Below are 27,141 nucleotides of genomic sequence, written 5' to 3'. Positions count from 1 at the left end.
AGATCATAACAAATTATGGATAACATTGTGAAGAATGGAAATTCCAGAACGCTTCATTGCACTCATGCAGAATGTATACATAGACCAAGAGGCAGTTGTTTGAGCAGAACAAGGGGATACTGTGGGTGGTTTAAAATCAGAAAAGATGTAGGTCAGGGTTGTATCCTTTCACCATACGTACTCAGTCTTATGCTGAGCATATAATCCAAGAAGCTGGACTATATGAAGAACAGGGCACCAGGGTTGAAGGAAGACTAACAACCTGTGATATGCAGATGACATAACTTTGCTTGTTTCTTTATGGTACAACCTAGGCCACATCTAGGTATGTTGCTGCTATTGAAAATTAAGATGATATTCCCCAACCTTAACCAGTTTATTAGGACACACCCAAGGATCAGTGTATAAACAAAGCCACTGGACTGAAAGGTGTAGGAATAGAGCATGAACTAGTTTTCACCTGATAAAAGTCTTCTCCATTATCTTAAACGTCAGTACCACCTTGAGTACCAGTCTGTGCCCCTGCATAATGAATATGATTCTCAAAGAGCATTTAGTGTCCACACTTGGTTCAAGGTGCTAAAGAAACAGATGAAATTTATACTTCATATTACATACATCAGTCGGTGCAATATTAAATTTAGATAGTACAACAAAGGACAATAACTCTAGAATTCTTATCTATGCTGCTAAGAACTGTCCAGATTTCACCTGTCAATGTTAACATTTTAATCTTTGTGTTTTGGGAGTGAACATACCTTATACCAATGAAACTGTTTCCCCTGAACTGCAAAAATGACATTGATGTTGTTGTCTATTAATTTTTCTGAAAGTTGGCCTAGTGAGGGATGTTCCTGTAACAGATAATGAAATAAAGAAGGAGGTCAAATTCCACACATATCCAAACATCTATTATTAAGAAAACCATATGACATACTTAAAAATGTACTTTCTTGGGAAGTTTTATGGGTTACCTAAAAAACCAAAACCCACTGCCGTCGAGTCAATTCCGACTCATAGCAATCCTATAGGGCACAGTAGAACTGCCCCATAGAGTTTCCAAGAAGCGCCTGGTGGATTTGAACTGCCACCGTAGCACTTAACCACTACGCCACTAGGGTTTCCATGGTTTATCTAGAGGAACTTAAATTCTTTAAAAAAAATTACTATAGAGATTTCATAGTTACGAGCGCCAGAAAAACCTATAACTTGGAGGGGGGGAAGGCAGAATTCAACATAGTACCATGTTCAGATTTCTTTAGATAAACATCAGCATCAAAGTAACATAACTGAAAAATAATGTAATTGTTAGAAATAAAGACACCCTGTACTTGAATGTCAGATTTGCCACTTGACAATAAAAATTCTACCTCAGTTCCATCCTCTGTAAGATGGGACTGATATCATCTACCTTGCGTGACTGCTGGGAAGATTAAGAAGACAAAGATAGTATATGTGAATTATTTAGTATAGTTCTTTGCATGTAGTTGTTGCTGTTGTTGTTGGGTGCCTTTGAGTGACCCAACTCAGACTCACAGTGACCCCATGTGAAAGTGTAGGACTAGCCTGTAGGGTTTTCTTGGCTGTAATTTTTACAAAAGCAGATTGCCAGGTTTTTCTCCCACAGAACCACTGGGTGGGTTTGAACTGCCAATCTTTTGGTTAGCAGCTGAGTGCTTAACCACTGTACCACAAGGGCTCCTTTTGCATATAGTAGGTATTCTAAAATAATAGCAATTATTTTGATTTTTATTTCTAACTGCTTCTACAATGTATAGGTTATAGATATTTCAATTTATTATTACACTTAATCTTTTTGTCCTATGACATAGTATAAGCTTATTTTACTCCAATAAATAAAATTTATGTACAGCCAACTATGACATACTTTGTGGTAACGAGAAAGCTGGTTTGAACAGGGAGGGGGAATGAAATTTAGTTTAGAAAATATGAGAAACTTGGCAACTACGGAAATTGCTATCTAAAGTTAGAGGTAATACTCTTTTTTATTTCTATAAACGCTCTTCTACAAATTAAAGTGATGGTCTCAAAAAACAACTTCTCAGATTATGCCAAGCTTCACCTTCAGAATGTCTGAGCCTATTCATTGGTTCCTAACTCCATTAAGCAAGGACTAATCAATTAGAACTGATCCTAATTAGTATCATCTGATTGAAGTTCAAATTCCTCTGTGGTTTTTGCTCTTCCTTTCACCCTCCAATGCTAATTGTTTTCTTTAAGGACAAATTTTACCAAACCATCTTGGGTAACATTTCTGTACTTTGGCAATTATGTGAACTTAGTAAAAAGGTTAAATTTACTAGTTTCACTTTACAGCCTAATTTCTGTGGCCCACATATTAAGCTTACAAACACCGAGATAAGATTTTATATGTGCTTACTAGTTTATATTAATCATTAATGTAAGTAAGCATAACAAATACCCTTTTTTATTTCTATGATAATCTTTAATGTCATAAGAGAAACAAACCAAATTTTCACAAACTGCATTTAAATTCAATATAAAAGTAATTTATGACTTGGGTTTGTATAACAAAAAATCCTGCCCAGAACAGTTTTTAAAAATATAGTCCTCTTAAAATAAAATAGAATTATAAATTCTACCAGCCATATTCTTCTGCCTTGTTCCTAAAAATGTATATAATCTAAAAATAGGTTTATGATAGTTTATATGGTTTCAGTAAATTAAGGAGAACAAGTAAAGGAAGGGTATTAGCAATTTTTTTTTTCTAATGGCAGCAACTGCTTTTCACATGCTTTTGCTTCGACAAAAAGTAATTGCAGTGTGCCAAGCACTCCTCCCTCTTAATTTTAAAAACCATTCATATTTTAAGGAAAATTTAATCCATATGTTTGTAACCAGCTTATACTTAACTTATCATAAAACTGGTTTTTTAAAGAACGATCCAAAACACAAGCATTATTAATCCCTTTCCTCCTTTCAAAAACAGGAAGTCACATTGACCAAAAGTACATAAAATTAAACTCTAGAAAGTTCTTGTTTGGCCAGAAGCTCATTAAGAAGGTCAGTTGGATTTTTAAGCTAAAAGGACATATTTTTCTGAACCCTAGAAAGAGAACTGCCTAAAAAAAATTCCAAGAACCCAGAAGTAGATTTTTAAAATTACAAACTTACAACAGATGTTTAAATAAACCACTGTTGACAGCAGAGCTGTGGATTAATGGCCACTGCTGGCACCCCTCCCCCTTTCCACCGTGAAGTGCATTATCTTTTAAGTGTTTTATCTTTTATGTCTTCTACTTCACCAGCAGGAGCACACACTCCCTCAGCCAGCTGGTCTGCACCGGTGATGTCACTGCTCTTTCAACCCAACTCCCCCTCTTTCTTCATTACATATTGTTTCTCTAAACTCTGAAAATAATTAATAGTGATAACAGACATTTCAGGGGCAAAAGGGAGAACTGAACGAAATGTACTAAGACAGCTGCTAAGTAATTAAGGGCAAAGGGATTCCTTTTTCATTTTTCTTCTTCACTGACACCTTCTCTGTGACCTGTGGGAAGTCACTTGTAAATGTCAGAAAGGAAGAGGAGGTAAGAAAGATTCATCGGGAGCAATTTCGGTCAGAGAGATAACTCTGCAGGGATGTGTGCCCACGCGTAGGTGGAAAAGAAAGACATGTTTAAATTCAGGCTCCTCAAGAAATGAGATTCACAAAAAAAAAATTATTAGAAATTTCATGAATACCATCCTAAGAACCAAAAAAATTTTTTTCATGGGGTAATCGAAATACTCAATTATCTGAATTTTTTTTTCATTTCACTTCTTAGAGAAGAGGCAAATAACATAAAAAACACCTGATAGCAGAGATTTATTTGGAGATGAAAACTTTAAGCAATGTGCTGTCAGAGCACATCTATCCCAAATGCCTGGTTTATATCTACGTGACTGCAAAGTGATAATCACTCAGACCAGGTTTTCTCAACTTCAGTACTTGTTGGCACAACAAGTCTTTGTTGTGGGGGCTATCTTGTGCATTGTAGAACATTTAGCTGAATCCCTGGCCTCTTCCCACTAGACGTCAGTAGCAACCTACCCCCGCCCCCCGACCCCGTCATGTCAACCAACTATGTCTCCAGACCCTTCCAAATGTCTCCAGGGAGCAAAACTGCCTCTCCTTGAGAACAACTTACATAGTGGCAGTATAGTATCAAGAGCAGGGGCTCTGGAGACAGGCAACCTGGGGCTTCAGCTCTTGGCTCTGCAGTTACTAGCTATGTGACAATAAGGAAGTGTCTTAACTTCTCTGGCTCCCAGTTTCCGTATCTATAAAACAGGTATGAATACCAGTATGCAACTGTCAGCGTTGTGGTGGAGACTAAGTAGCTTGGTCTGAGTAAAGGCTTTCACCTATCATTCTGTAATTATTAGTCCCAGATTAGTGGTGAGCAGGGGCTCATGTCCTGATGCCACATTGGTTGGCATCTATGTAGACACTTGTGCATGTGCCTGTGTGACTGCAGACAAGGTTCTGATCCTTTTAGTGCCTCGGTTTTCTCAATTAAAAAATGGAGGTAATAGCAATATAGCATAGACCAGGGTTTCTCAACTTCAACATTACTGGCATTTTGGGCTGGATAATTCTTTGAGTTGCTGAGTCGGAACCAACTCATGGCACCAACAATAACAAACAACAATTCTTTGTTGTAGGGGGCTTACTTGGATATTTGGTTGGTGTTACATAAATGTAAAGAGCTAGACACTACAAGACTGCTTAATAAAAGACAGATTTTAGTAAAGACAGTTTAATAAAAGACATTCGGAAGCCATTAGCAAAGGTTACATGTTAGGGTCTTAGATATGCTTTGTGTGACCTGACCTACTTACTTACCCTTCTTGCCTAGTCCCTGAAGGCATTTGAGCTTGTGGCTCCTGCCAAATACGATATCAACTGTAATCATGATATTCTGTTTACTGAGAAGAAAACCAAAAAACCAAACCCAGTGTCATCAAGTCGAGTCCAACTCATAGCGATCCTAGGGCATGGACTAATCATTTCTGTAAGATTTTCAACAAAAGTGGCAATAAAAAGTTTTTGGCTTAAATATGATTTAATCAAGACATTAGGACATTCCAGTTCATAAAGTTTTCATCAAATTTGTTTTTATTGTGTCATTTTTTGCAAATCATTTTTACTCCTTTGGGAGGCACTATAAAAGCACTGCCAGGCTACTTGGAGCCTGGTACAGGTGATTCTGCATGAAATTTTTGCTTTCAATTAAAAAAAAATCAAACAAAACATTGCTTGCAGAGCAAATCTCTTTACTAAAAGATTAAAATTATCTCCTTAAATGGAATGCTGTCTGATATCAGCATTAATTATAAATGAGTCTCCCAGACTTTGAAGATGTCAGAAATAATTCTTTCTGATGAAAAGCAACATTGAAATAATTATAATAACTTTATAAAAGTTCATTAACTCAGGTAGCAGAGTTACAAATGAAATCAGTACAGTATGTTCTTGAATTCTTTCTTCATCTGTAGTTCTGGATAAATTGAATATAATTCCATGTAGTTGAGACACATGGTAACAAGAAAGCTTCCCAAATCAGTCACTAACAAGTACATGTTAAAGTTATATGGGAAGTAGCACAATATTGATTGGTTTTACCCGTGGTTATAGTTTGGTTAATAATGGTTAGTAATGACTAATATGACCTGTAATTCTGCCTCAGTCATTTGTGTTGTTTGTTCTAGTCTAGTTGAAAGTCCAAGTAGTCTATCCAAGGAGCCCTGGTGGCACAATGGTTAAGAGATTGGCTGCTAACCAAAAGGTTGGTATTTGAATCCAGCCGCTGCTCCTTGGAAACCCTCTGAGGCAGTTCTGCTCTGTCCTATAGGGTCTCTAAGTCAGAACTGACTTGATGGCAATGGGCTTTTTGTTTGTTTGTTTGTTTAGTCTACCCAAATGAGGTTGAAGGAAATGCCCTGAACTATGAAGTCAGCTGTAAGAAAATTCTAAGGAGGTGTATAATAAGAGGAGGGAAGAATCACTGGCTGTGATGTTATGAAGTCATGCCAGTGACCTCGGTAGAGGTCTGTGTAGAGAAAGAAACATCACGCCTAAGCTTGTAAGTACAATTAGGAGTAGGGAGCAGGGTATGGTCTCCCCATTTGAATCTCTTTATCTAAGACTAAGAATCATACTAACACCTGAAAATCCCATTAATAAGGGTTCACTGGATATATATATATAATATTTGTTATATTATTATTATATATTAATAACAATATTTGGTTTTATAATTTACAGTTTATTTTGTCTTTAAGTCATAAGTAAGACTGCAGCCAAAAAGTTAGACCAGCAATTTCACCAAGAATATCATTGCTCTATTTCTTCAATGTTTCAGTTGAGACACTGTGTGGTAAAGTAGGTGAGAATATAGATTTTGATATAAGACTGAACTGGATGGAGCCCCAGTTCAGCCACTTTTCAGCTTTTTAGCTATATGTCCTCAGGTAGTTTACTTAACCCTTCTGACCTTCAATTTTTCTATTTATAAAAAGAGGATAATTATGACTACCTAGAGTTATTATATAAAGTTATTGGAAGGATAAATTTGATACTGTATCCAAAGTGCTACAGTGTTTTTGGTTAATAAATATTAAATTTTAATAAATATTAAATTTAATAATAAATATTAAATTTAGTAAACATTAAAAAAAGAGGTAGTTGCTATTATTCTGGGATTCACACTGACCTTCGTGAAATGGCTATGCATACATGCAGTAGAATTCTGGTCCATGTAATTTAGAAATATAAAAGTTGTTATCAACAATTTTCTTTAATACATAAAATAACCAGAGTCTTGGATCAAGAAGCTCAGATACCACTCAACATTACTTGTATTGGCTGCTAGAGATAAGTCAGGAAACGGAGTATTTGATTACTTATACCTATGCTTGCTTAACTTAAACAGTTTTAAATTTCTCTGTTACAGCCAAATAAGAGAGGGAGGACTAAATATGCTTAGAGTCAGGGTCAGGGTAGCCTTAGACGTAGAAGATGCCAGAGCTGTGGCACATCTTGCGTATATATAAATGCGTGGTACTGGTTGTCAGTCAAAATGCTTCAACTTCTTTTGTTTTAAAGCAGTTTTCCCCAAAATGAAGGGGGTGACCATTTTTAGAAAGAGGAACCGTTTAAAGTGCACACCTGGGATAATGGAAATAGAATTATTCTCCTAAGGTATTAACAAATGCATTGTCCCTCAATTTACTCAATATATCACACCAGTGACATCTGGGAGGTTCATTCTTTTAAAGAAGTGGAAAAATGTTCAAGAAGGAAAATGCAATTCATGACAGATTGTCCAAATTCCTGGTGTCATAAGAACCCGGTCAACCACTGCCAAAATTCCACCAGATTTATAATTTATTTTCCTAAGATTCTATGACATGATACATGTCCAAAATTATGAGGCCATTTCTTTGCTTAAGGAATACTCCCTAGATAAGCAACAACTCTCTCTCAAATAGAATTATAGAGGGATGACTTCAGTGACTTGGCAACACTTCAAAAGAATAATGCAATTTGAGAACAACGTGATTGTTATTTTCTTAAAAAAAAAAAAAGTTTCTCCTGGTCTCACAGTAGAATGGTTCCTCCTGTCTCTGCCTCTCCTCAATAATTAAATGTGAACTCCACTTCAGATTAAAAGAGGTTAAATAGAAGGAAGTTAATGATAGGTATGAAATGACAAAGCTGGAGTGGATGGGTCTGCCAAAGGGAAATGTGGCTGAATAGGAGGGAATTAGCAAATGGAATGACACTATAGGGATAACGCTGAATCCTACATTTTTTTCATTCAAACTCTAATTACCTTTTAAAAATCTTTACACTTTGAGATTGCGTTCAAGAGACTAAACCCACGAAGGTTTGAACGTGTGTTATGTGATATTACAACTGCCCCTCTAGGCTTTCAACAGGTGCTCCAGATTAACTGTTAATCTGTTTAATTTTCACCGGGGAGACATACAAATGTCAGTATCACTTAGAGGCTTCTAACAGCGCAGTTACAAAACTCTGTGCAGAGGTGCCCCAGGCCACCACAGCGAACTCACAAGGGTACCAGGAGGTATCTTAAATTTTCAAGGGAAACACAGTCAAACCCAATAGCTGCCAGGTACCCATAGCTGGAGGTAGTTCACGGTATTAACATTAGATTCAACTGTATTTCTTTAGACGAAATACATGCTTGCAAAGCTGAGTTTTTGGAGACTGTTCTGATAAACAAGGGCAGTGTGGAAATCAATGTAGAACAGGAAATGAGGGTGGTGATGTCCAATCTGATTTCAAGATGTGGGAAGTTGCCATTAGTAAGTCATTACGAGTATTTAAGGATGACATAAATACACACATGAACACTCATATATGTGCATTATTTTTTTTTTAATGGGCTACTATATCGTTAGGACATAATATTTATTGAATTATTTCAACCTAACTACTTAATAAACAGAAACCCTGGTGGCATAATGGTTAAGTGCTACAGCTGCTAACCAAGAGGTGGACAGTTCAAATCCACCAGGCGCTCCTTGGAAACTCTATGGGGCAGTTCTACTTTGTCCTATACAGAAATCCTATTTGTCAGTTGGCAGTTCAAATCTACCAGCCATTCCCTGGAGACCGAAGGGGCAGTTCTGCTCTATGCTATAGAGTTGTTATGAGTTGGAATCAACTCGATGGCTTAATAAACTTAATAAACAGAACTGTCAAGCAGTTCTTTTGGTCTACAGGCACTATGGTAAAATTGGACACATTAAGGGCACCAAAAACCAAAAAAGTTTGGAGATTTCTGTGTCATATATTTGCGTAAATGTATAAATAGGTATCAGCATGAGAAACAAAATGATGTTTTGTATAGTTGGTTTTCCACATCTAGAATTAGCTATGTTGAGAAGATGTGGTTCTGGAAGACTGTATTTAAGCACAGAGTTATACCTTACTCTAACCCTCGGGAAGCAATCCAGATATCCACTGATTTCAAAGTACGCTCTACACATCGGTAAGTTTTCAGAGGGAAGGAATGAAGCAGAGTATAGAAATACTGTCTTGTTTTACTAATTCTTATTTTTTTTTTTAAATCTCTTTTTAGTTTCTACTGATTGCATTGTGAGGATTTCTAAGGCTTGATACAGTTTTCTTACTACTCCTTAATATGTTTGTAGATACTAACACTGTAGAACTAGTTTTATTTGTATAAAGCAAAGCCCTTGTATCACTTTATTTTCATGGAGTGTTTTGTAGCACATCAAAGAGTCAGTTACTAGATACAATCAAAGTATTTTAGCATTATATATATAAAAAAATCAGCATTTATAAATGGCATCGTTCTGTATCTCTCTGTCATGGCTTAGCCTGGCTCTCTAGCTTGCTCTTTTAAGTAATCTCTTGCTACAAGAACAGCTGAATTGCCAGTTTAAACTCATACTTTAACCAAAGAAGCCATAACTACTAAGAGCCAATGCTACATTACCATGCTTGTGGACTTGACATAGACGTTGTTTTTCATATGGCAGTTCCCATCGTTTGGCACCACTATGCCTGCCAGTTTGCTATCAAGAGCAAGATGAGATGTCTGATCTGTCATCACCAGCAGCAATCTCTTAGCTTCTTTTCGCCATCCAATATGACTCTTAGAACAAACATGGAATTAGACCTTCTACAATAACATAGATCTGCACTGTGGTCTTTACCTACCAGGAAACATCACTTCGAGTGAACGAACATTAAGTCAGGCTGGAATGGTGTGCACGAATTTTTTCAGAAGAAGCATTAATTTGTGATTGCTTGTTCTATTTAATCACAGCCATTTGTCCACACTAACTCCTGGCCAGAGATTTCCAGTGTTCCTCTGCAGGAAGAACAAGCCAGGTTTCTTAAGTGGGGGCACCCAAGGTGGTACACTAGGCTGTTTCTGGTACCTCCTTGGAGGGTGGTCCAGGAAGAGAGAAGCCCTTTTGGAAAAAGATTTCCCACATGCATAAGTTATTCTTTCCCTTTTATCTCTTTCTGTTTATATCCCTATCCCAATTTGGTCTCTCTGCCCCAAACACATACCAAAATAAATAACATTGGCGACTAATAAGAGATAGGAGAGGAATGTATGCTTTTATGCTATTCTGAAAATCAAAGAGAAAGTAAAAATTCTAAATTCTTTCAGAGTTTTGCATCTGAGCAAACACTCAAACACTTGAACGTTTTTACCTCACAGACGGCTGCCTGAAGCATGGCGTCAAAACCTCCTTCTGGCGTATCGATATTTCCAGAGATCTTCTGTCTGTGAACTGCTTTTTCAAACTCGGTGATGTTCTCCGTCAAAGACAGCACATGAATGTACCCATGGGGAGGCATGCAGTCTAAGTTATAGTCACTACAAGAGAAAAGGAGAGAAGGAAATTGCATTTTGCTGAGCCTCCTTCAAAGTTCCAGAATGCTAATGGCAATAAAGTTGTATAGTTGGCATGAGAAGGGAATCTGCTCTTTTGCCAAGGACATTTTACAAGGGGAAAATCTGTACTTTCTAAGATCAGAAAGAAGTTCAATATTGCTGAATATTTCTTTGCAAGTAGGAAAGTGGCATCTAAGAATTTGGTGTTCAAAAAATAAAGAAGGTTAAACATGCTTCTCCAATACAGAACACGTAATGGCTTTTGATATGCTAATCTGCACAGTGAGTTTTCAAGAGGGAGTAAGAGTTTATAGCGATTCCCTATCATATTTGATCACTGAACAGCTGATGAACACTTCTGGGGAAATATTTTAGGAATTTAGTTCAAACACCATGTTATTGTTTGATTTTTGAAAAATATTGCACCGATTTTAAGAATGATGCTTGGTGTGCAATTATCAACGAATGATAAATTTTTAAGTGTTTTGTGAATTTCATGATATTCTAAAAAGTGAGAATCATTCCTTTGGTGTATTGACATTCCAAAGAAGGCTCCTGAAGCTCCATTAGGAGATCAATCAGTCTCTCTTCCAGTACAGCAGAGAGCAGAGTTGTTTTGGTAAATTGGAATATACACTGTAAGGTGACCCAAGCAATTTATGGAAGCAGGAGAGAACATGTTAAAATAAAATGTTTTAGGAAGGAAGAACTGTACACATTTATTTCTCTCAGAAAATTCAGCAAGCTAGCGATAGTAGTGTGTGAGAAACATTTTGAGGTCAGTTTTTTCACGGTGGAACATGTGCTATTGAGGATCAGACCTAAAATGATAAAAGCATTCTTTCTGAACAGCCAAATTCTCCTCCTCTGACCTCCTCTTCATGTGGCAGCTGAACTTTCTTTGTTGTCAGGTATAAGCAACATACTTTTAACACAATCACAATAAAGTCATGGAAATATAGATGTGGTACTGACAGGATAAATACTTTAAAATACAACAAATTTGGAGCATTCAAAAAGCAGAAATGCAGAATTTCTGAAGGAATAATGATATACGTGGCAATCTCATTACTGATGTTTTATACAGTTACTAATATTATAGAGAATTTTTCAAATAAAAATGGAATATTTGAAGAAATATATAATAAAAATTCAAGCTATAGTTTCGAGTTTTCATAGAAACACTTCTCCCCCCAAATGTTTTGGATTCTAATTTAATAAGACAAAAACACAAAGTTTTATGTGTTCTTTATATAAAACAAAAACAAAGTGAGATATTTTAAGAAAAAAAAAATTGTTTATGAGGTCTTAAAAACCTGTGAGTGGCCATCTAATATACTCTACTGGTCTCACCCCTTCGGGAGCAAGGGAGAATGAAGACTAAAGACACAAGGGAAAGATTAGTGCAAAGGACTAATGGACCACAACTACCGTGGCCTCCATCAGACTGAGTCCAGTACAACTAGATGGTGCCCGGCTACCACCACTGACTGCTCTGACGGGGATCACAGTAGAGGGTCCCCGCCAGCGCTGGTGAAAAATGCAGAACAAAATTCTGATTCACGAAAAAAGACCAGACTTACTGGCCTGACAGAGACTACAGAAATCCTGAGAGTATGGCCTCGGACACCATTTTAAGTCAGTAAAGAAGTCACTCCTGAGTTTCACCCTTCAGCCAAAGATTAAAAACAAACAAACAAAAACCCCTGTTGCCGTCGAGTCGATTTCGACTCATAGATTAGATAGGCCCATAAAACAAAATGAGACTATGAGACTAAAGGGGCACACCAGCCTAAGCACAAGGACTAGAAGGCAGGAGGGCACAGGAAAGCTGATAATAGGTAAACCAATTTTGAGAAGGGAGAGTGTTGACATGCCTTGGGATTGTTAACCAAAGAAAGAGATAAAAGAAAAAAAAATTTGTTTAGCAATCTGAAATCCACATCAAACGCTAGATACCTGCACTGATTATGAATCCTTTCTGGGTGGATGCTAATGTATGGTGAAACGGTTTTATCAACGTATGAGCCAAATCCAAGGCGGAAGTCAAGGGAGAAAAGTGACATTTTTCTAGATAAATCATTTCCAACAGAATTTAATTTTTCTATATTATTGTGCATCGATGCTGAGACATCAACTAGATAATAAAGATCCACAGGATATTTCTTCAGAGGATGAATTTTCAACATAAAATTAGCTTCAGCTCCTAGTTCAAAGAAAGGAAAAAATCATGTAGTCTTGATTTCAACATCATAAATCAGGCACATGTTAGCATCTAGAATAATTATCACAAATTTACCCATAATGAATGAAATGAGGAATATTCTGGAATAATTTTAAGGCAATTTGAAAAGCATACCAATTTATTAGTCTCCAATATCTGCAATGCATTCCCCACAATTCTGTAGAGCAGACAGTAACAGATGGTCCAGCTCAATATAAACGTAACAGGGAATCTACCTATCTTCATAGGAACCTGTATTTCCCTTGGTATCTAGAAAAGCACAGCACAAAACAGCAGGCAGCATCTCTATTCCAAGAGAGAATACATGGCTGTGTTTGTGGAACGATTTGAGGAAAACCAGAAAGGTACCTTAGGAAAATTACCTCTTGTTGGATGCAGGGGTAAATTTATTCTTTTGGGTTAAGCCATATTTACATATCAGATGGGAGAACTCTAGTACTGGGTAGTACATTAAGTTATGCAAAATAATTAGTACCTCACAAATTACTTGATAAAATTCTTCCCAAAAATTAGCTGGAAGAAGAAATGAGAGTGGTTTAAAGAATAGTACCCAGGATCACCACACTGGGGACTTAAGGAACATACACGATAGCCTTTGTCCAACACATAGTTGGTGCTCAATAAATACGTTGAAGAAAGATCACAGAATCACTGGCTCTGGGAAAAAGAACCTCATGAAAAGAGAGAAATGTGGGGAAAATCCCAAGGACAACAATATCTGCAATCTAGTTTTGTTTAGCTCTGCCCATTACTGTTACATACAACGACCTGGGTTATTCTCCTAGCACCCCACATAATTTAAAATATATAGTGAAAGAGCATCAATTTAAATCCAGGCAATTTAGAATTTTTTAGTTATACTTTTTAAATCAATAAAATAAATGTTTTACAAGCGATTTACTATATGTTCTTGGAGAATGAGGCTTCGAGTGGAAGAAAGTTTTGTTTTTAAATAAACATGAATTTGTATAAGCAATTGATAGTCTGATCTACTTATTAAAGACATCCCCTAATTTACCAAATCATATATAGGGTCACTATGGGTCAGAATCGACTCGACAGCACTGGGTTTGGTTTGGTTTGGTTTTTGGTTTATTTTCAGTCTTAATGTGCTTAAAAGTAGCAATATTTTCTTTTATGTTATTCTACAAATCAGATGTTTTTCAATCATATCATCTATCTAATGTATTCAAAATAATAAGGTTTTACAAAATATATAGTAATAATTATGGGAGTATGGGGCTATTACTCATTCCTAATTTACCTTTCTGTGGCAGAAACTCCATTAGTGTAGCATTCTTAGCTTTCTGGTCCAAAAATTTCAAAAGAGAACCTGGGCATGCTTAGCCTAGCCCAGCTCACTCTCTCAGCCCTTCCCTTTAGGAGCTAGGCTGCTAAATCCTAAATTCTGCTCTGTTTTCTGGTGTCTGATGAGGAGACTTGCCCCTGTGTATGTGTCCTACCATTTGGGTAAGCATTAATTCAGGAGACTGTTAGGATCTGGTACACAGGCCCAGATGAACGAAAAATAGAAGCAGAGTGTAAGGAGAACTGGGATGTTGTCCATGCAGAGAGATGTGAACTTGAATGTGTGTTTTGGGATTTTGATCTCGGCAATGTGTAGAGACATGCTTGAGCCATAAGCTGTTTTTATTTGTTGTTGTTGTTGCTTTTTTAAAAATTGTGTAGTTGGTTCTTAACTGTTGTGACTTAGAAGACTGATATAGCTGACAGCCTTAAGCCCCGGTCAAACGTGCCTTTCATCCTGGTGGGTCATCGCAGCGACCCTGTTAAAGATGGTGGCTTTCTCTTTTCATAGTGTCAAAGCTAAATGCACTGAATATTCAGCATATCGTGCAGGGGTCTTACTAAACAGGCAGTTTGGTGGCCTCAGCAAACAGGAAGAGTCTGTGTAGCATCAACAAAGGCAGTCTTTGGAGGCCTAAGCTATTCAGGGAGCTCCAACCAAATGCCATACACAGGGGGGCCCTCAGCAGACCCTAGCAAGTAAACTCTGGTCTCCTGGCCTCAGTAAAGAAGAAGGATGTGAGCAAGCCTTGCCAAATGGTCAGGGTTTCAGAGTGCAATCATGCTGTAGCTTAATTTTGGATTACATAGATACTGGCCTTGGCAAATGTACTGGGGCCAGTTGAAGATTTCAGCAAAGACAGAGGTCTCAGCAAAACGAGTTTTCAGAAAAGGGAAATAGAGAATCTTTCAATATACAGGCCTTTAGTTATTTCTGGAGAGAACAATAATCACTACTTTAAAGCTGCAAAGTAGCTGAGTTCCCTGGGAGGGTCTAGCTTTGAGTAGCCGGCCCTAGGGAGGTAGCTCTAGATAGGCTGACCCCAAGTCCCGTTCTGCTTGTTAGGAAGGAAACTGAAGAGACCAAGCTTGGCCTGCCAGGGCTTGCTTGTGAGCTTGAGAAACTTCCCACAATATGTTTTCAAGTTGGCTTTGGATTGGATAATTGTATATGAGGGAGAAATCTTCTGTTGGAGGCAGGTTTTTTAGGCTTATATTTAGTTATATTCAATGACATTGTTACATAAACAAGGGTAAATTTGGCCTGGAGTATACCATCTAAATATGTTTGGTTGTAAGGTAACATGGGTTAATATTTAAAATAAGCGTTCACGGTATTCAATGACATTGTTACATAAACAAGGGTAAATTTGGCCTGGAGTATACCATCTAAATATGTTTGGTTGTAAGGTAACATGGGTTAATATTTAAAATAAGCGTTCACGGTGGTACACTTAAGTCAATGTACCATTTTATCCTTCACAAAAGTTAATTATAGCTGCTTTTATCATCTTGGGGATTTTGAGTGTTGAAGATAAAGGGCAATGGTTATTTACTTTATGTTTCTGGTATCTTTCTTTACCCATCACAGGAAGTAAACTAAGTAATTTGCTACAATGGGGAATGAAATGGGTGATGACTCAGTTGTTTTCCTGTTCATGTCTTTGTTGTCATGGTGTAAAGACTCCATTCTTTTCAGTAGCTTTCTATTTCTCGAGTACAGGTAAATGAGAAGAACGTACTTGGGTGTGTGCTTATGTGAATAGCTTTAAAATTACATTATTATCTTAGGTCTTTTTTGTTTGTTTCTCTCTACATTAGAGAGTCAGTTCCTATCACTGACATAGGTAACGACTGATTAGGTCAACTGTGAGGAAAATAATTACAGCTGACTATAGTATTTGGCTGACAATAACACTTCTTTCTAGAGTTTTTTCCCCCCGCTTATGCATGTAGAATTTCCAACAAAAGGCAGGATAGGGTTAATTTTAACACTGTAACTCAAACTACTGCTGACATCCTACAGGGTTTAAAGTTTGGGAATCTCTTCTGACAATTTGGTCTTCGGCCTATTTCTTTTTTATCAAGTAAAATACAGCAACATAAAACTCATTTTAGTATGCCAAACCATAGGACCACCGCTCATTTGTTAGTTTGTTGTCTGTGGTGGCTTGGGTGTTACTGTGATGCTGGAAGCTATGCCACTGGTATTTCAAAGACCAGCAGAGTCACCCACAGAGGTCATCTATCAAGGGAATCATGGCCGTTATGAAATATATATGTACTCTCCCATTCACTCTGCTGGGAACTGCTAGAGCTATGTGAACACACCACACTTTACTCTTGCAGAGCATCACAGGAGACACAACGAGGCCCCACTCCTCCTGCTTAAGAAAGGCTGGAGGAAGGGCAAGGCAAGAGAGACTGGGCTGGGAAGTCATGAACCCACACACTCAGGTTTTAGCAGAGCTTCCAGAAAAAGAAGAAGGACCTGGTGGTCTACTTCTGAAAAAACCAGCCAGTGAAAACCTTATGAATAACAGCAGAACGAGGACTGAGCAGTGTTTTATTCGGTTGTACATAGGGTCACTATGAGTTAGGAACTGACTCAATGGCACCTGACAACACCATCATAGCAATATGCTCCCTTCCATGCCAGCCTTTCTTGACTTTTGCCTGGATTATTTCCAGAGCCTCTTCATTTGTCTTCTACTCCAGTCTCCTTTTCCCACAGCCACTATCTACATCATTAAGTTGATCTTTCGAAAACTCAGAATTGCTTGTCACTCCCTGCTTAACATTTGTCAATAACTCTTCATCAGATGGCTAATGTCCAAGTATTTAACATGACAGATAAGTATCTCCATAATCTTGCTTCTATCTATATCTTGTATTCCAGCACATCAAACTTCCCTACATAAATTACACAAATCCATCCTCCTATGCCAAGCTTATGTCTTTTTTCTGTCTGTCGTGTCCTCTTCTTCACCTAACTACCACTTCAAGACACTGCTCAGTTATCTGCTCCTCCCTAGACTGGGCTAAGCATCACGCCTCTGTGTTTCCAAGGCAACTGGATCATAGTGATATTATGGTGCTTACCACATTATTATGAGATTCCAGATTGTGCACCTTTACCTTCCCTTAGTCACTAAAAACTACTAAAAAACAAAACAACAAACAAACAAAATAAAACAAACTGCCCTTGAATTGACTCTGACCCATAATGACCCTATAGGACAGAGTAGAAGTGCCCCGTAGGGTTTCCAAGGCTGTAAATCTTTACGGAAGCAGACTGCTGCATCTTCCTTCCGTTGAGCTGCTGGTGGGTTCAAACCGCTGACTTTTTGGGTTAGCAGTCGATCACTTGAACCACTGTGCCACCAGGGCTCACTTCTAAGAGCTCCTAGATATTTTACAAATCTTTGTAAAATATTTAGCACAGTACTAGATGTAGAGTATGTTAGCAATTATTATTGCTACTACTCAATTCTAAGCAACTTCAGGATAAGAATTTTATGTTTATTCACCTCTGAAAGCCTCTGTATTTTGCACATGTATAGTCAACTCAATAAATGTTTTAGAACTAAAGTACATGTGATATCCATTTTGGTACAGCATTTCATAAGGCCCACATATTTACCAAACTAGGAAGCTAACAGCTATGTCTTCTTTCCCACAGTGTTTGTTACGAGAGCTTACACAGAACTTCTCTATTTAAGAGCAAAAAAAATATCACCTAGCCTCAGAATGTTTATGCTGCCACTTTGTTATCTCCAGGAAAGCTTCATCCCCACACCTTTTCAGATTCTGAAGGCTAGGGTCCTTATGTCTTTCAATTAACCTCTAAATGAAGAACTGAGTCCGTAACACAGACTAGCAAAGAGGCCTTGGAGGAAATGTGATGACCTATGTAGAGCTATTGCCAGTGATTGGTTTGAATACATCAAAGAATTAAGAGTTAGAATGAGTTTGTGAACCACTCAGATGAAGGTGTGAGCACCCCTGATGAATTGGCTACAATGAAGAAATGGTTAGATATTAAGAAAAGGTAACTAAAAATTTTTCTGCATGAGATAAAACTGAAAAATGAAGAAAACATGGAAAACTGTAGGAAGAATAAAGAGAAGCCAATTTCTATTCAGTATAATTGAGCAGGGGAAAGAGAAGGTCTGAAATTAAGACAGCCTAGTTTTTCAAAACAGCAAGGAACGGACTCTAGCCCACTTCTGAATTTCTGTGGGAGATAAAACGGAGGATGTGTGCCTGGGGCTGAGGGAAGAAATGTGGGGATTTCTACTGCAGTTTTTAAATGCTTTGAATTAAGTATACCTGAAAAATCCTAAGTTTTAAAATATGCTGTACTAAGTTAAAGGACTTCTTTAAACTACTAAAATAAAATTTGAAAATTTTCTTAAATTAGTGAAGTATAAAAAACGCACTGTTGTTGAGTCGATTCCGACTCATAGCGACCCTATAGGACAGAGTAGAACTGCCCCATAGAGTTTCCAAGGAGTGCCTGGTGGATTAGAACTGCCGACCTCTTGTTTAGCAGCCATAGCACTTAACCACTACACCACCAGGGTTTCCTAGTGAAGTATAAAGGTTATACTAATTCTTCTCATACATGTTTTCTCTTTTGAAGCAAAGCTAGATAATTACCTTCTCTCCCCTACTTACTAAGGACTTAATTTTTAGCATTCTTGGGAAATATTAACTTGTATCAGTTGTCTATTTCTGTTATTATTTTTCTATAAGATAAATAAGTAAAAATAAGCAAACAAAGATACAGTTTAGGAAGAAGTAAAAGCTAATGTGAATTTTTTCAATCTCATTTAAAATATTTGATTTTAAATATAGTCCAGCTAATATTAAGCAACATCATGGCAAACGGAGAAAGTATTGAAGTTGTCAAAGATTTCATCTTACTTGGATCCACAATGAATGCTTATGGAAGTAGCAATCGAGAAATCAAATAACGCATTGCATTAGGCAAATCTGGTGCAAAAGATCTCTTTAAAGTGTTAAAAAGCAAAGAGCTCACTTTGAGGACTAAGGTGTGCCTAACCTAAGCCATGGTATTTTCAATCACCTCATATGCATGTGAAAACTGGACAATGAATAAAGAAGACCGAAGAAGAACTGATACATTTGAATTATGGAGTTGGGGAAGAAAATTGAATATACCATGGACTGCCAGAAGAACAAACAAATCTGTCTTGGAAGAAGTATGGCCAGAATGTTCTTTGGAAGCGAGAATGGCAAGACTATGTCTCATGTATTTTGGACATGCTATCAGGAGGGACCAGTCCCTGGAGAAGGACATCATTCTTGGTAAAGTAGGGGGTCAGCAAAAGAGAGGAAGACCTTCAACAGATGGACTGACACAGTGGCTGCAACAATGCTCAAAGATACCAACGACTGTGAAGATGGTGCAGGACCGGGCAGTGCTTTGTTCTGTTGTACACGGGGTAACTATGAGTCAGAACCAACTTGAATGCACCTAACAACAACAGCAACATTCCTTTAAAAATTTAGTCAGTGTTATGATGTAATAAAAAATCCACACACAAAAAAGAAATAATCTTAGATGCCACATTTAAGGTTGTGAATTTTTATTGGATAAGAATAAAGTCATCTTGGATTAGTCTGAATGAGAAAGTTGAGATACAATTGAGCTATAGATGTCTACTGGAGTCCCTGAGTATGGCAAACAATTAACACACTTGGCTGCTCACCAAAAGATTGGCAGTTCGAGTCCACCCAGAGCTGCCTTGGGAGAAAGGCCTGGTGATCTATTTCCAAAAAATCAGCCACAGTTCTACTCTGACACACATGGGTTACCATGATTTGGAATCCACTAGATGGCAACTGGTTGGTATAGGTGCAGGACTGGTTGATGTTGATATAGCCTGAAAGGGGAGATGGCCTGTCATTAAGACCCAGGAGAATCTTGCAGATGAACAACGGGGAAGGCCCTGGATAATGATGTTAACAGGGAAATAAAAATGTATAAAAAAATGGAGATTTTAGAACAAGTTTCTGGAGAAGATCCAGGTAGGTTTATCTAAATGATTAAAACTAGGATAATGAATATATTAGAATAACAGGAAGAGAAAAAAGATCATTAAATATGGTTGGGTAAACATCTTAAAAGGGTGTATGTACAAGGGAAATGTGTGTGTAATTACAGGAAAATCTAAGGGAAGAATCTGGTGAACATACTGATTTAGAATTATGTGAACAAAAGCACATAAATTTATGTACAAGAACTATTTTAGGTGAAGGGAAAGACAACACAAAATACAGGAGAGGTCAGCACGACTGGACTAAACCAAAAGCTAAGAAGTTTCCTGAAGAAGCTGAACAGTTCGAAGGTCAGTGTAGCAGGGGTAGAAGTTTGGGGACCATGGTTTCAGGAGACATCTAGGTCAACTGGCATAATAAAATCTATTAAGAAAACATTCTGCATCCCACTTTGGAGAGTGGCGTCTGGGATCTTAGACACTAGCAAGTGACCATCTAAGATGCATCAATTGGTCTCAGCCCACCTGGAGCCAAGGAGAATGAAGAACACCAAAGACACAAGGTAATTATGAGCCCAAGAGACAATAAGGGCCACATAAATCAGAAACAACATCATCCTGAGACCAGAAGAACTAGATGGTGCCCGGGTATAAATGATGACTGCCCTGAAAGTGAGTACAACAGAGAACCCCTGAGGGAGCAGGAGAACAGTGGGATGCAGACCTCAAATTCCCGTAAAAAGACCAGACTTAATGGTCTGACTGAGATTAGAAGGACCCTGGGGGTCATGGTGCCTAGACCTTCCGTTAGCCCAAGACAAGAACCATTCCTGAAGCCAACTCTTCAGACAGGACTGGACTGGATTATGGGATAGAAAATGACACTGGTGAGAAATGAGCTTCTTGGATCAAGTAGACACGTGAGACTATGTGCGCAGCTCCTGTCTGGAGAGGAGATGAGAACACAGAGGGGGACAGAAACTAGCTGAATAGACACGGAAATAGAGGGTGGAGAGGAGTGTGCTGTCTCATTAGGGGGAGAGCAATTAGGCATATATAGCAAGGCATATATAAATTTTTGCATGAGAGACTGACTTGATTTGTAAACTTTCACTTAAAGCACAATAAAAATTAAAAGAAAAAAATTTACATACACAGTAACCACACTGTAATTTTTTTTTGCAACAGGAGGTGGCAAGAGCCATAATCTTACCAACCTAATTACTTTCATTTTTGTAGAACCCATTCCAATTCTTGCTCTTGGTGATGGATACATACTGGGATGTATAATCGTTTTACACATTGAGGATCAGTTTTAATTGGAAGCTGGGAAGATGCTTAGGGCCAAGAAAGAAATGGACTTTGCTTTTCTGGTAGTCAAAGAGTCTAGAACAAATAGCTCAGCTTTGGAATGGGGAGGGGTATGTGTGAAGAATAATTACTTAAAATTTTAATGACAGGACAAGACCACCCAGAATGATATAACAAAGGCTTGAATCCAATGGCATAAGGCTCTAAACTAAATCCATTTAGTTGAACGGTGCATACCTGTGTACCTGGGCTTATCTTGGTATGTGTAGTTTGTACACTGGGATTCTCCAGTATTGTAGGAAAATGATTACTTTCAAGAGGCCTACAAATGTGCCAGACCTTGGAATACACTGTGATGGAAGAGGAAACAAGAGAAGTAAAAGAGGAAAGGTGTGTGTTAATCTCAGGGGACACAAAGCAGCCCAAGGTAATTATGAAAATTTTGAATTTTAATTTTGTGCTTAAAAGTTCATCACAAAGGCTCTAAGGATCTCACTCAATACATTAAAAAAAAAATTTTTTTTTTTACCTCCTAATAATTAATAATTCAACCAATCAAGTCAACAAATATTTATGAGTGCTAACTATGTGCCAGCACTCTGCTAGGCACTAGGGAAACAGGATGGTATAAAACCGGTTCCCTTTCTCCCAGAGCTGGCAGTGGAGTAGAAACACAATTACATTCCAAAGTAGACAGGTCTGTAAACACACAATTACAATGTAGTGTGGCCAGATTTGCAGACAGTGTTCAAGTCACAGAGCTAGCCAGTGGCACACTATTGCTGTTGTTAGCTGCTGTCAAGTCTAGGCTGACTCATGGCAACCCCACCTGTGCAAAGTAGAACTGCTCTATAGGGGTTTCAAGGCTGTGATCTTTCAGAAGCAGATAGCCAGGCCTGTTTCCTGAAAAGCCTCTGGGTGGGTTTGAACTGCCAACCTTTCGGCTAGTAGTTCAGCCCGTTACCATTTGTGCCACCCAGGGACCTGGTGGTACCATAAAGACTAGAATTCTGACTGATTGATTCTGAGCCCACTGTTATTTCTGCTCCAACAATCCTGCCTGCTGCATAAAATTAAATGTGAACAAATAGAATGAAGTAAAATTTTGAAAGAAGATTTATAAGAAGATTATTTGAAAATCGCCAAACCTGGATGCAGCTGGATTGACACTTCTCCTGGTGTCACCTGGGTATTAATTTCATTTCCACTTGGTATTACACGCACAGACGGGTATTCTATTGAATCAACTGAGCAGCCTTTGCTGATTAAATTGGAAACAATATCACAACGTTCACTCCTTGATCCACCTGTAACGAAAACCTGTTTAAAAGAAGCAAAGTCACTGACTTTCTTAGTGCATATTGTCTCAACTGTAGCCAAAGAAAACCAGGTTAACAAATGTAGCAAAGAAGCCATCTTCCAGTATTGCACATATTATGGAACTGTCCAAAATAGCTGCATGTGGATTCCACTGAGAGTCCTGGAAAACCTGCCTTAAATATAACTTTAAAATTTCTAAATCTTATTTAAAAAAGGGGGAAATAATTATTAAAGAGTACATTTAAATCAAGCATTTTAAATGCTGTTAACTGATCACTGTAAAATTATACCGACTTAATTCTTTCTAAATATTTCACTTTGGAAAGACTGCTCCAAAAGGAAATTTAGTCAAAATAGACCTTTCAGTGGTCCAAATGTGAGCCTCAGTTCTCAAAGAACCCAACTGGTATATTTATTATGGACTGTTATGTTTGGAGCATGAGTGTGAGTCTTTGGAAGTCACATGCCTAATTAAGTGCTGAAAACTCATAAGAGTTTTCTCAGACCGAAAAAATCCCCCGACTTCTTACATACAGAACAGCCTGTAAATAATTAAATAATCCAAATTAGATACTGGTAATAAGCAATGGGGAGACTGCAGCTCCAATTCTCCTCAACTTGCAATTGAATCTAAAAATTTCACTAAATTCCACATTGGTTAGTTGATAGTTATCCAATATCTACCCGATAAATTTGGACCAATGAAGCAAGCTTGAAATTTAATTTATTCTGGCTGGGAAAAAATTGGTATTTTTATTTGCCATGTTAGCCTTCAGTTCTGCTCCCAAGAAAGGGAAATTTATTAAAAGTATAGGCATATGTTTTATTATATATAATGTTGGCCTGACTGATTTGGGATATTTGTTTTCCACGTTAACTGGAGATTTGCTTATGAATCTTCCTGGCAGTGGCTATTTTGATCTGGCATCCATTTATTCCTCCTTTAGTTCAGCTGATTCAGAGAGTTGATTTCTAATCAATTAATCATTCCGTCAAAACAATGTTGAGTAAATACTTACTCAGGGCCTATCATCTGTTAGGTGCTGAGGATACAGAATATGGCAAGACAGGTAGAGCCTCCGTCACCAACAAGCCAATAGATCATTGTGAATTCAGACACTGAGCAAATAAATGTAATTGTGATGGGCATTAAACTTAGGGGAAGCACAGAGAATCGTAAGGCTATGGAGTAAAGGGACTATCACCTTAAGGGGACATGAGAGCTGAATATGAGATCACTGATTAGGAACAGGGACATCGCTGGCACCAATAAGCAGTTAGATAGAATGGTAGTAAGCAATATAAAAGCATTCATACAGTTTTCTCCTGTTCAGTCTGGGAGAAAAATGTAGACTGGAATTCAAATTCATGAAAAAAGACCAGACTTACTGGTCTGACAAAGGCTGGAGGAATCCCCAAGACTATGGCCCTAAGACACTCTGCTAACTTATAACTAAAACCACTCCCGAAGTCCACTTTTCAGACAAAGATTAGATAGACCTATAAAACAAAAAATAACATGGGTGAGGAATGTGCTTCTTAGTTCAATGAAATATTAGAGACTAAACGGGCAATTTGTGTCCAAAAGTAAGACAAGAAGGCAGGAGGGGGCAGGAACTGGATGAATGGACACAGGGAACCCAGTTGGAAAGCGGGAGCGTGCTGTCACATTGTAGGGATTGCAACTAATGTCTCATAAAAATACATGTGTAAATTTTTGAATGAGAAATTAACTTGAGCTGTGAACTTTCACCTAAAGCACAATAAAAAGAAAGAAAAACCCCAAAACATTCATACGACGATTTTAATTCCTCTCTCAGTTTAGAGCCAGAGTTGGCAAGCTAGGATCAATGAGACAAGTTCAGGCCATGGCCTGTTTTTGTATGGCCTGTGAGCCAAGAATGGTTTGTACATTTTTGAAGGGCTACAAAAAAAAAAAAATCAAAAAAGAAGTAGAAGACAATCTGACAGAAACGGCATGTGGCCCACAAAGCCTAAAATTTTACACTGTGGCCCATCACAAAAAAGCGTTTGTTGACCTATGATTTAGAGTGTGGAACGCACTTAGAGCTATGAGACAAAAGGAAATGTGACCTTCTTCTTCAATCAAGATTTCCAGGTGTCATCTGGTGAATGACATCATGGAAAGAGAAAAGGTCAATTTGCTTTGCTCTTGACTGTGCATCTAGATTTCAGCCTGAACTTTAACATTTTCAAAGTCTTAATTTCTTGTATCAAAATTTATCCTATCTTCCCACAAAACTTAGAGATCCTGAATGTGAAATGTAGTTTACAAACTTGGAGTTTCTAAAAGAAAGGCAGTATAGGAGCCGGTAGAGTGTGTGTCACAGCCCTTCTGAGAGCTTCGGGCTAGGTGGGGGAGTCACACCTCTCTCTGTGCCTGAGGAATATTGAGGGTGCTTAAGGTTTGATGAGTCCTTGGGCGGTGCAAATGGTTAAAGCACTTGGCTGCTAAGCAAAGGTTCCAGTCTACCCAAACACAACTCAGAAGAAAGGCCTGGTTATCTACTTCCAAAAAAACCAGTTAATGAAAACGCTGTGGAGCACAGTTCTACTCGGATACACGTGGGATTGCTATGAGTTGGAAGCAACTGATGGCAACTTGTCACTGGTAAGGCTTGGTATCTGCTTGCCCATTTATGTCTCAAGTGACATGCCAAAGATGTAAAAACCCCAAGACATTAAATTATGGAATGGAAATAAAGTACAAATAGCTCTGATTTTTTTTTTTTTTTCACTCGTGGACTATGTTATTTGTGTGTTCAGAATGAAGAAGAATCAGTTAATTCACTGAAAGCATACATTAAGCTATGCCATTTAACCTTTAAATGTCCAATAGTTTTGCTGAAATAGGCAAAATAGTCTGTTATTTTGCAATATCTGAATCAGCATGGCTCTTTTTACCCCACTGTAAAAACTAAGTTAGAAAAATATTGCCAATTTGACAATTAGGTTTGAAAATGGAATAAAAGACTGTGGAATCAAAATAAAGAATGGAATGCTGCCCCTGCCCACTGTGGCCTACTTTCTACTTCGTATAAAAGAGAAGTAATTTGAAACCACACCCTTTTAATTTTTGGTATTTGGGTCGCTATGAGTCGGAATCGACTCGATGGAAATGGGTGGGTATCATTGTGATTTCTTCTAATTCTTATGTTTTCCTTTCCTACAAGAAACAGAAGCAAAGTCATACTCCAACTTTCTGAAGCATGGAAAACCTATTTGAGAATGAAAAGTCCAGGTTGAAGTTACTCAGGTTGGCTTTTCACCAATTGTTTCTCTATCCATTTAATATAACAATCTGGGGATATAAATAAGAATTTGTTTTTTCTTATACTCATTTCTGAGTCTTTCCAGCTTCTGAAATTGGCGACCTGCACAGAAATAAAAGAATTCTATCATCTTCCCTGTTATGGATTGAATTATTTCCCCCAAAATATATGTTGGAATTCTAACTCCTATACCTGGGGATGTAATCCCATTTCGGAAGAGTTCTCTTGTTATGTTAATAAGGCCATGGCAGTGTAGGGTGTTTCCTAAACCTAATGACTTCTGAGATATAAAAAGATCAGATTAGACACAGAGAGAAGCAAGCAAGAATGGGAGAAAGATAGCTGCAGTGTGGAGATCTTCAATGAATCCGAGAAGAAAGCTAGAGAAGCTGAGACAAGGATTTCCCCCCAGAGTGGACAGACAGAGCCTTCCTCTACAGTTGGTGCCCTTGAATTCAGACTTCTAGCCTCCTCAACTGTGAGAAAATAAATTTCTGTTCATTAAAGCCACCGGCTTGTGGTATTTTTGTTGTAGCAGCACTAACAAACCAAATCATTCCCTTTTAACAAGGAATGTTCTTCATATTATATTTTAGTACAATTATGCTCCCAGCCTGTCCTCTAAACTTCTGGTCATGCAATCACACCCTGAACCACATGGATCAGTCCAGAGAGGAAAAGTATTCTTCAGAATTTATTATTTCTTTCACATGTGCTAGAAAAGGGACATGCGGAATTAAACTAGGTTGTTTCGATAAGTTTTTTGGGTTCTAATGGTTTTTCAATTACTTTTATGTAGTATGGATGGAAAGAGAAGGCAAAGTAAATAGAACAGCAGATTAACATCTTACACAAGAATGTAAGTAACTTGAATATACCCTGCCTAAATTTTCTTGTGATCTTTTACTTTTGACCAGCTTTGAAAATTATACAAGCTAGGCTTATTGTTACTGTTATCTGTTCTGATCATGAGCAGAGAAAAACCGCCCCTTCATTCGCTGCTCTTCCACCCTTCCTGGGTGAGAAATAAGATGTGATTTGCATCTGTTCCTAAATGGTGGTGATTTTCAAAATTAATCATTACATTCTTCCTCTCGATGATGTCAGGTCAGCCAGTGGGAGTGGACAGCTCCTGTTCATGAAGTGGACCGTGTCTGAGTCTCAACCTTGGGGTTGTATTCTTAACACAGACGATCTTCTTA

At 37.9% G+C, this 27,141-nt stretch overlaps 1 protein-coding gene across 3 annotated transcripts in view; it reads right to left on the bottom strand.

Annotated features, from left to right (window-relative positions):
* ITGB8 (integrin subunit beta 8) overlaps positions 1 to 27,141 on the bottom strand; it is a 99,174-nt gene that overhangs the window by 29,104 nt on the left and 42,929 nt on the right. For 2 of the 3 annotated variants that reach the window (XM_049893290.1, XM_049893288.1), the window contains exons 3-7: positions 22,475 to 22,646; positions 12,396 to 12,642; positions 10,253 to 10,418; positions 9,522 to 9,680; positions 759 to 854 (exon numbers count right to left, since the gene is read on the bottom strand). In XM_049893290.1, coding sequence (XP_049749247.1) covers positions 759 to 854; positions 9,522 to 9,680; positions 10,253 to 10,418; positions 12,396 to 12,642; positions 22,475 to 22,646 — 840 coding nt within the window. Of the gene's footprint in view, positions 1 to 758; positions 855 to 9,521; positions 9,681 to 10,252; positions 10,419 to 12,395; positions 12,643 to 21,563; positions 21,677 to 22,474; positions 22,647 to 27,141 lie in introns of those variants that run through there. The other variant, XM_049893291.1, reaches the window with a different exon arrangement.

The sequence above is a fragment of the Elephas maximus genome, chromosome 8 (assembly GCF_024166365.1).
Source record: "Elephas maximus indicus isolate mEleMax1 chromosome 8, mEleMax1 primary haplotype, whole genome shotgun sequence".
In the NCBI taxonomy this organism is placed as follows: Eukaryota; Metazoa; Chordata; class Mammalia; order Proboscidea; family Elephantidae; genus Elephas; species Elephas maximus.
This window is presented reverse-complemented; position numbering and strand designations above follow the sequence as displayed.